The sequence below is a fragment of the Poecile atricapillus genome, chromosome 10 (assembly GCF_030490865.1).
Source record: "Poecile atricapillus isolate bPoeAtr1 chromosome 10, bPoeAtr1.hap1, whole genome shotgun sequence".
Taxonomy (NCBI): domain Eukaryota; kingdom Metazoa; phylum Chordata; class Aves; order Passeriformes; family Paridae; genus Poecile; species Poecile atricapillus.
In genome coordinates, this window is record NC_081258.1 from 9856130 (window position 1) to 9867276 (window position 11147).

General features: G+C 39.2%; 1 protein-coding gene across 1 annotated transcript in view; it reads left to right on the forward strand.

Moving 5' to 3' along the window:
- The window catches only part of NKD1 (NKD inhibitor of WNT signaling pathway 1), a 111600-nt gene extending 104196 nt beyond the window's left edge, over positions 1–7404 (forward strand). The window contains exon 10 of the mRNA XM_058846206.1: positions 472–7404. Coding sequence (XP_058702189.1) covers positions 472–1046 — 575 coding nt within the window. The 3' untranslated portion in view covers positions 1047–7404. The remainder of the gene's footprint in view (positions 1–471) is intronic.
- Positions 7405–11147: the final 3743 nt, after the last annotated feature.

The window sequence follows — 11147 nt, forward strand, 5'->3', positions numbered from 1 at the left end:
CGGGTGAGGCAAGGATTGAGTTTTGGATGTTGGAGCTTGTTCCCAAGGTGAGACCAGCACATATTTTATACTCACTACTGACCCAAAAATAGAAGAATATGTGTTCATACCTGGAATTTTGGCTCTAGTCCCCAAATCAAAGAGATTTGGATTTCCTTCATTTCCCTGCCCTCTGCCAGGGTTTTACTATTCCCCTCACAGTTAATTTGATGACCTAGAGTTGGTAACATAAAGATTTTTATACACATACACGCACACACACACATACATTCAGTCTTCTCTAGATAGGTATTCATATTTGTGTATTATTTACTGGCCAGAATTATTAAATGTAATTAAACTAGACAGCTATAATTGCATTCACTTCCTTAGGAAAAATTTGTTCTGCCGATAATACTATCCCTGCCAACTGCATGCTACTAATTAAAACTTTGAAATACTAGATGACTAACTCAGCTTGTTATTTCCTAGGATCTCCTCCAGCAGCTCAAAAACATGACCCACCAGGCAGAATTGTGAATCAAACTAGATCCCGTTCTCATGAGCCTGAGACCTTCCATGCTCACCATAGGAAATCTCAAGTGGTGGATCCAAACCACATCAATCTGGCTGAAAGTTCATATGCCAAAATTGCAGAAATCCAGCAGAGGCTCCGGAACCAGGACTCAAACAAGCACTTTGTGAGGTCTCCCAAAGCCCAGAGCAAAAATGTGGCCCCTGTGCATCCTGGAAGGGCAGTTAGAAATAAACCTTTTCAAGGGGTGCCCTTGCCCATGGCTTCCCCAAGTGCACGCGTGGGCCAGAACCTCCCGTACCTTCCCTTGCAGTCCCAACAGATCCACAAGAAGCATAAGCAGAGGGCAAAGGAGAATCACCAAATGTGCAAAACCTTCCAGTCTCCAGGGACAGTTGTGGAAAAGGAACATGTGAGAGACCTACCCACAGTCATTTTGTATGAAGGGCAAGTGGGACAAATGATACAAAGACATGAGCACCACCACCATCACGAGCACCACCACCACTACCACCACTTCTACCAGACATAGAAGAGATCCCACCAACATCCTCCAAGAATCATCCCAAATGAAGGAAATGCGTTCTTGTGATACCAGAACTAAGGCATTACTATGATCAATATTATCATTACTCCATTAATATTCAGCTAGCATATATTTTAGAGGTTATATGGGACTCTTGAAACTCACCCTATTTATATGTTGTGGAACAGCATAGCTTACTCAAACACCTTGTGGATTTTTTTTTTTGTGGATTTTTTTTTTTTTTTTAAGTGGCTTGTAAAACAGCAAACAGCCATAGCTTTTTGAGCTGTGATTTAATACAGGTCGTCAACGCACTTCTGTACAAGTACTACTTCCACTGTACTCGGAAAGATACTTCAAACACTCTTGCAGACATCTAGCTTTCCACTCTGCTGTATGTCGGCTGATCGCACACAAGCCTTTCATCAGGGGAGCAATGTTCGAAGGGTTGGACTCCAGAGATACTCAGATAATGGAAAATACAAACAGCTGCTACCTCTAGTATTATTCAGATTTTATTTTCTTTTTATTGATTGTAATGTGCTACAGGGGGGAATTCTAATATACTGTGTTCATGTAGCCTGTTTGTGTTCACATCCTTTCAAATCATCTTAATTACAAGGAAATATTAGCTAAACTTGTCAACAGGGCTACATTTGTATGGCTTACACTTTATTTTCTTGGAGATTCTTCATTGATACAAGTACAGTCTGTTATATACTGGGTAATATTTAAATATACTTCTTTTATTTTTGGTTTTTCTCTTGCTTATTCTCCACTCTGGGGTACCATTTGAAAAGAGGAGGATGTGAAATGGGGTTTTCCAAAGCATCACTAGACTTTAATGCTTGGGCCATAAGTATCATTCATGGGGGTTTGAGAAGGAGTGGGGTTGATTGGGGGGGGGTTGTTTTGTTTAAATCCACAGTTCTTTGTTTTGAGAAAGAATTGAGGAAAATATACTTTCTCACTTTAAATGTTGGCAAATATATATAAAATATAAATATAAATATATATATATAAATATGCACACTCTCAGGTACATTTTGTTGTGTTTTAGAAATCTGTGGTTTGAATATTAACATTATATTTGTTTTTTCCACAACAGTGACTTTTTAGAAACATATGCCATGGCATTTTCTTGGTGCCTCCAATTTGAATTTCCCAAGCACCTGTCAATTTGTGCTTCTCCCATTATAGAGACGTGTATAAAAAATATCATTCACAATCTTTCTGGATTCTTCTACTTTTTCCATATCAAAGGGCTTCCATTCCATGAGGGAGAATAAGACCACACTCAATTCAGACCTTAATGGCTGCTGAGAAATTTGAAGGTCAAAAGACAATTGGAAAAGTTAAAAAAAAAAAAAAAAAGAAGGAAAAGGGTCAGTACATTGATGTTTTGCTTTCTGTGGAGCCCAGATTTAAAATAGATTCACTTGGGTTTTGTACAGATCATCATTTGTGCAGGTAGAAAGTGACTGGAAAACATCTTCATTTCTTTTGGATCATTAAAGTAGAGAACTCCTACATAAAGACATAATTGTTCTATAAATGTATTTGCTTTTGGTTTTAATTATTTTTAATGTTGTGGTATTTTGTCAATAGTATATATTGTAAAATGTAACTATCCAACATTGTTATAAGCCCTTTATGATTAGGGTATTTTTTGTTTTCTGACTAGAGTTTTGATCAGTCCAAAGTGGGATATTACTGCTGACCAGTTTTAGAGGGATGTTGTCCTTTCTAAGAACACAGAGACATCACCTTGTAAAGAACAGTGGGAAGCCTTTCCTTCTTGTGGAATTGGAATAGAATCACTGTTTCATGGTAATTAGGTCCGTCTCTTGTCTCCCTGGATCAGCAGATGTTTAGACTTATTGTCCCCTTTAAAAAATCTGGTTTATTTTATTTTACTTTTTTTAGCTGTCAACAGTGTGTTCTGTAAAATCTAACAAAATGTTTTTAAAATGTGTTTGATCTGTGTGACAACTATACTGTTCTGTTTATTTTAAAATTCCTAAAGTCCAAAAATATTTATATGCAGAATTTTCTGTGTTGAAAATATGAAAAGGCCACGAATTTGGTTAGTTACCACTGAGTTGTTCTAGTCTAAGCCTTTTTTGCTGCTTGTGTATCATTCTTTTTCAATGTATATATAATTATGGACTGCAAAAAAAAAAGGCATTTATATGTCTAGTAGAAGGAATAAGCTTATTTATATTATAGTGTTAAAAGAAGTCTGATGTATTCAAGTGACTTACATTATACCGCATGCAAACACACAGTGTACATTCCATCTAAGAAGGGATGCCATGCTATTTGTTTTGAAGAAGTAATTAAAGCTGTTCTCTTTTCAGTAGAGCATGCCAGAAAGACTGACAGGTGGAAATTGTTCTTAGTCAATTTTTTTTAAGTGCAGATTGTTGCTGACAACCAGAAAACATTCTGGAAAACTCGAGTGCTTTCAGAACTGTGGGGCTTTCTAAAAAGGGGCAGCAAAGGGGTAAAACTGCTCCTTCACCCAAAGATATTTTGCTGGAAAAGAAAAGAGCAGCACTACCAAAATCCCATCTGAGTGAGAAGTGTGCAGTGGTGGCTGTGCCAAGTGAGCTCTGACATGGAACACGAGTGGCCATTTGTTACAGCCTGGCATTGATTTGGTTTGGTTTATTATATTTGGACATTCAAAAGACAAATTCTGCCTTGCTCAGAGTCTGTGAAGCACAAACGCATTTTAATAACATGGCATCCCCTTACGAAAACTTTACACCAGCCATGTATGAATATACAGTATCTAAATACTGTGTTGCAGTTGTGTTATGTGCATTATAAGTGTGAATAACATGTAGCACAGTTTCTTTTCACAGAACCTTAAATTTCCCTATCTTTTAAATATGTTTGCTTTTCAGTATTTTGTATAGTAAATATAGATGGTTTTGACTAAATGCTTTATTTATTTAACAGCAAAAACTGTGCCAAGAGAACCCCCTGTTAATTAAAGTTTTACTAGTTCAGAAAGTATATTTCTTTCTTCTTGTTGTGGGTTTCAGGGGCCTATTGCAATTGCTGTCAGTGCTTGCAGATCCCACTGATGAAAGAGCTTGCATTAACATTTTTGGGAACAGGATCAGGAAATTACGTATGGACTGGGTATGCTTTGGTCTAATATTTAAAATATCAAGTTTCAAAGTTAAATTTCTTGTCCCCTGCTGTTGGACCTGTGTTGAGTAACTGGTATTTCATCTTGCTATTAATTCTGAAAGCTTTTCCTTAAAAAAAAAAATATTGTTTTAAGTTTTTCAAAATCATAGCTGAATCAAAATTTGAAATAGTTTAGTTCCTGGTTAAACAAAACATTTATTTCCAGAGAAAAAATATCAGAGTTGAGTATATTGTTAATATTGAAAATAAAATGGAGTGGCATTAAGGAAGTTCAGATGAAAACTCCAGACTTTTCACTTCCTTCTTCTGTTTTTACAGAAGGCAGTTCAGCAAAATGAAATCAATCCTGAAGTTTGCACTATTTGCTGAAAAAATTCAATTGAAAAATTTTGCTCATCTCTACCAGCTGCAGTTCTGGGGAGTACAGTGTTTTGAAGAGGATTGCTAAGCTCTTCTCACAACTTCATGACCACAATGCAAATTAACCTAAGCTAAGGCTGTGAAGTAAAATCTCTATCCCAGTGAAATCTCTGGCAAGACTGCCAGGTTCCTGCTGGCTGCAGGGTGCCTATAAATTCATTCCAGGAAGGTGGGTTTGAAGTCTACATGATGTGCAGCCAGGAACTTCAGTATTTATTTTTTCTGCATTTTACTGCTGATGGGTTTGCTAATAGTAAATGGAAGTTTTGCTGTAAGAGATCAAACTGGTAAATTAATTAAGATTAGCAGCAAATACTCTTTACACTGTTGTCATTGGAGGACCTGAGGGCTTCCAAATGTCTTTGAAACAGCCACATGCCACTTAGTCATTGTCAGGAATGGAGACCCAGTTCTGCCCTTGGATGATGAGATTCTCCTGGCACAGTGGCAGACCAGCCCCAAGTGTATGACCAAATGTATGACCTCTGTTACGGTCTTTCTACTCCAGTCATCGTGAGCATAGAACAGCAGTGTTTAGCTGGGGAAGTACTTTAAAGGTGTGTGTGTTGTGTACATGTGTGTGTATATATTATGTGTGTGTGAGGGTGTCCTCTGGCAGAAGTGAGTGTGTGGAACAGAATGGGTTCTGACAGAGGTGGTTTTTCCTAAAGGGACGAGCGCTGTGTGTGCTCTGTGGTCCATGAGCACACGGCTCTGATGAGTGCATACTGTTCTCCCTGTGTCATCACGTACCTCAATTACTGAATGACAGATTTCATTTCTATTCCAATTAACAGGAAAGTTGGGCCCCTTTGGGCCTAGATTATACTTGAGAAAAATTCATCATGCTAGAAAATTTGCAAAAACATCCACCATAATTTTTGCCTGGAGTACAGGCAAGAATGTTCATGTTTGGAAACATGTCAGCTAATCAAGTCGCACCTTTAATTACCTTGATGCAATTCATCAAGATCTGAAAATACATTTTCAAACATGACTTATTCATGGCTTTGCTGGGAACTAAGTCTTATTCAGCATCCTATTAATTGTCAGACTTCTTTGGTTTTGGTTTTGTTTGGTTTTTTTTTTTTTTAATATACCAGCAGAAACATGTTTGAAAATCCATGAACTAAAAATTGAACCTAATGTGTTTTCTATATAGCTTCTGGAAGAAGATTTCTTTCCTAACGCACTTAACAGCAAAACCAGCCTCTATTTATGACGTAATAATGTATTTTGTTTGCATTTTTGAACAGATGTTGAGTTGATTTGGAAGGGTCTTTATTTTTATTTTTTTTTGTTATTCTGTGCACATTTAAAATGTGCTTTAAATGGTCTAAAAGGAACAGATAGAGAAAAACTATATTGAATTTATCAATATACATTGAAATGCATCTTATTTGAAGCTTGGATTATAGTTATTAAATGATGAGGTTTTCAGTGATGCTTTACTTTCATATTTCTAGGTAATTCAATCTTAAATTAACTAAAATTGTAGGAGTCACACGGATGAAGTCTTCTAATGTCTTTGTTTTAAACTAGCAGGATTTCAGGACTATTCAGGCAGATTACTGAGAGAGTTAGAGCTGTGAAGAAAGACTGGCAAGGGAAAGATGGAAAGATTTGAGAAGTGTAGGGATAGCACAGAACTGTCCAACAGAGGGGCTGGGGGAGACACACCAGAGGCAGGAAAATGCTCTGTGGAGAAGTTTTTATTCATATTACTTTTATGAATCTCTTATGGTACAGTTTTTGCTCATAAAACAGCAACAGTAGTTTGTAGAATGCTTTTGACTGGGAAAACTTGAACGAGTTTCTCTAAGAGGTGAATCTCCAGTGTGCAGGGGGAGGCATGAGGCAGGAAAGTTGCAGATAATCACTGGAGCTATGGCAGAATAAGGAAGGATCCCTGTTTTCCTGAGTCCCTGTCCAAGGTGAGGGAAATGTTTGTGGAAGCAGATGTGTTTCTACAGATGTTTTGAATGTTCCTTAGAACACATTTTGAATAGTGCCATCAGTTCTTTTTCTCTTCAATTACAAACACACAAAAGTTGGTCAAATTGTTACCCAAAGTTTCAGTATCTGTCCTGATTTTTCTTAACACTATCTTTGTGAAATCTACTCACACAAAGGATAATCTTTATACCACAAGGAATGGCAGACTGGGCCTGTTGGTTGTCTTTAACAGGCTGGTGTTCTGGGGTCTGAGAGTCTGAAGTTCCAGAAGTGTTTTTAAGAAAGTTGAAGACATCATGTTAATGTTCATAAATTTGGGGATAGGCAAACATTAACAATAACAGGCATACTGGTAGTGATGGGTGTTGTGCTTTCTGGTTTTTGGGACATGTCTGTGAGGTGGGATGTGTGTGTTCCTTTGAGTGCCTAGTCCATAAGTCCAAAGCTGCCTCTATTTACTGCCAGCTAAGGGATGTATGTACTGCTTTGGTGTTGTATTTTGTGGATGAAGATACGGGGTTCAGATCCTTCAGGTGCTGAGTGCTTATTCTTGCATTTAATCCTTCCCATTCTGTTCTATTCACAAAGTATAGCATGCTGAGGCTTTGTGAATTTTCTAATAAAACACCTAACAAACTGGGCCAAATTTGTTTTCAGCTTCATAAATGGAAGCAGAAGAGCCCCATGCATGTGATGGAATTTGGACCTTACAAATGCAGTTTGCTATGATTCATCATTTTTTCTTGTACTAATTTCAGATATTTGATAAGCTCTTTTTATGGTTTACAAGTTTTAAAAGACAAATAAAACTTTGTAGATTAAAGCATTGGTTTGGAGGTTGTGTTTTGTCTGCTCTCTGATGATCTGTGAATAGCCTTTTTTTTGTGGGCTTCAGCTTAAACCTACACAGTGACTTTGGAGTGGGTGTTTATAGTTCTTTGCTTGCTTGTTCACAGGGTAAGGCTGTTGATAGATGAATAAAGTGCCACTTGAGGTTGTTAACAACCATGACTGGTAATGCTAGTTGGGCTAAGATAAACAGTGAAATGCTGTGGCAATTAGCATTAAGGTCTCACTTGGCCAGTGCTGATTTTCAAAGCCATAGATACCGTGCTCTGTAGATACCCAGATACCCAGGGCTGGGAGGTCTGGAGCTGTTCTCATCCCAGGGCTGGGAGGTCTGGAGCTGTTCTCATCCCTGCTCCAAGTGCTGGGGGCTCCTCTATGGTGTGCACACATCATCTCTGCACACTGATGCTCCAGGAGGAAGCAGGAGTACAGAAATGTTGCAGTCCAAAGCAATTAACCCTCTCACACTGCGAGGAGTGGAGGGGAGGAAAAGCTCAATTAAAGAGACTTGGAGTTTCCAGTAAGTGCAAAAGTATGAAGGGAAGCAATAAGGCAGCACTGTGGGCCTCACATTCCTCCAGTCTCTTTACAGCCTTTTCAGGGAATACTTTTTACTTTTGATGTCTATAATCACAACTTGCTCTTTGAGTGTGCCATCTGCTAGGGCCACAGCCCTCAGTGGCTCTGAGCATGTGACTTCCATAGGTTTCACTGGAAATATTGTGCGTTTTTACTGGATCAACAGAAGTATTCAGTTTATCCTCTCATGGAATCAGGGCCCTGGGACACTCAGAGTTTGCACTGGTTAGGGACAGGTTTTTATTAGAACTTTCCTGGTCTAATAAATGGATGCTAAAATGAATTAATTTAAGGATTACAATCTTGATCTCTTACAAGCCTGAAATATGGAATAATTTTGTTGGTAACTATGAATTAGAGGTGCAAGACACTGTGCTTTCAGGAGCAGGGCAAGACTTTCATTCCTTTCTCTGCTAAAAACATCATCTCTGCAACCCCTTTTGCTATAATTGAATCAGGAGTTCAGCACTCACAGGATATTATGTGTCTGCTGATCTTTCTAACAATAGTTAATGAAGTTTGTTTTACTTGGAGCCTGTGTTCCTTTGGATATTGCTTCTGTAGCCCACAACTGCAAAGGAAATCCACTGAATAGCAGCTCTCACCATGAGCATCCTGCATGGCCTCTTACTCAGCTCCCCAAAGATGTGCAGGATGGAGCCACCCCAGAGGAATGGTCCAAAATTTCTTCTTCCTGGCACACAAGAGGTATGTATGTATGTTCACTGCATCTGTGACACCAACAGAGAAAACTGAGGAGCCAAAGTCATTGAGGCAAGTTCCTTGTCCTCAGGAGGGGTGTGAGTGTCTCGGTGTCTCAGCGCCCCCTCAGCCCCACTGGGTTTCTGGGGAGGCTCTGGCACATGTGACAAGCAGGTGCAGTAAGGCCTCGGATTCCAGAATACTCTTCTTCCATCCCTTTAGTCAGCTTAGAAAGATGTCACCATGAAAAGAACTTGCACAAGACAATTTTTTTGCTGTTGACTTTCTGTTGTGCCCTTTCATGGGTTTAAAATCCACTTATCTGAAAGTGTGCAGTTACATTTTGTCCTTTTTCATCATTTAAATGCATCTTCTTGATCTGAAGAAATAAAAGCAATTTAAAAAATTAGAGATTTTGTTTTCATATGTGCTGCCAAGTCTGATATTGCAAAGTAACTGCTGAATTGGCACAAGCAGTTTGAGAGAGCCAGCAGATTTAGGAAGGGAGAAGATAAACCTTATTATGTTTCTTTGCCAAAGGAGAAAAGAAACGATATTGACTTAAATGTGGGAAATTTAAAAGGGGCCATATGTTCTCACTTTGTGCTTTGTTTCTAATAGATAGACAGAAATCTTTGAAGTGTGGATTGGCACAGTAGGGTGCATGCTTCTGTAGAGAAAAGATGCTAAATGGGGAGGATGTGAGGGGGCACATGAAACTCTATTAGCCATGCAACAGCAAAGAGAGAAAGGCAAATCCAATGATAATGTACATCTGTTTCAGGGAATTTATAAGCTTTGAACATTTTTTATGTGCAGATAAGTGGATCCTTTTCTTACCATAACTTAGAACTTCAAAGCAGATTGTGTGGATAATGCAAATTGCTGAAATATGAGATTTTCCTACAAAGAGGTTTCCAAAAAAGAAAAAAAAAAAGAATTAAGGCTAATTGATGCCACAGTCTTTTATGTACAGTGTAAAAACTCTACAAAAATTGATTTTTATGAACTAAGAAATTGATGAAAAAATATTGAAGTCTGCTGTTTGCATTCAGGGACTGTAGTTTGAAACTGAGTTTCTGTGAATTAAACATTTGTCTCTGATATCACTGCAGCAATATTGTAACATAAATTAAGATATGTAGCCAAGCTGTAATTATATCAAAGTCTGGCATATAGTAGGAATGTAAAACTCATGAGTGTGGCATGATGTACAGCACCTGATGTTAACATCACTGTCTAGGTAGCAAAGCAGGGATTTCTGAAATATGAGCAAAAAATGATTACAAGAGACAAAAACTAATGGGGGGAGGCAGGAGGTGGAGGATACTGATATGGTTAAACCTCAGGAGTAGATGGATGTGTAACTTCTTAACTGCTCAGAAAAATTAGTTGCTCTCTGAGCTGGGAGGTTACAGCCAGGCTTGGGGATGCCAGCTGCATTCCAGCTGGGAGATATGAATGTCTCAGCTGAAAGGCCAAGGCTGTGACACCCTGTGCAAGGAATGACATCAGCCAAGGGATTTTGAAGACCTTCATTTATTACATGTGGTGCACAGGGGCATTCCCTTCCTCCCTGGGCAGACTCGGGCTATAAAGACAGCTTTGTTCTCCCTCCTGTGCTGTAAGTAGGGGTGCTGAGGCTCAACCTGATGCTGAACACAGAGGCAACCAGGAGTGGGAGCTCACTCCCCACTCCTGAGTCTTTCCCCAGTTTTGGCTTCATTGCCCAGCTGGGCATCTTCAGTAGATATTTTTTTCCTGCATTTTAGTATGAATGGATCACCACAACCTTGGTCCTGGAGTTTTTGGTTTGTTTTTTTTTTTTTATTGCTAAGTCCTTGCACAATATTGGTCACTGTCTGCCATGGCAGGTGATAGGGAAAATGCCAGGTCTCAATATCAAAATTAGAAATAATCTGTTTCACTTCAAACTTCATGTCCAGAGCTTGTTCTTCTGCCACACATCCACCTCAGCTGAGGTGGGAAGCAGAACCAGCTCTGTCCCCTCACCTTATGCTGACAGTGACTCAAGAATGCTCCCCCCTCACCCTAGCAGGTAAGATTGCCCTGAAACAGGTTGGTTTTTTCTTTTTTTTTTAACATTTTGCCTCTGAAGGGCAGCCCTGTGATGGGATCAGCACTCTGAGACTGGGGGAATCCTCCCCACCACTGGCCATGTGGGAAAACTCCCATGAAGTAATGAAACAATTCACCTCATAATCTGGGCCAAAATGTTTTGTTTTAGGCAACCAGCAAGGGCTGGCTGAGGGTTAAACTGGAGGCAGCCCCACCTTTTCTATTTCCAAGCACACCCCAAGAGCAGGGAAGGGCAGTAGGCAGCGATGCTGGAAAGAACAGCTGTATGCCATCAGACTCAAGATAGAAACATGAAGCATGTGGACTAATTAAGTTCCCAAGTGGCAGCGTACAAAG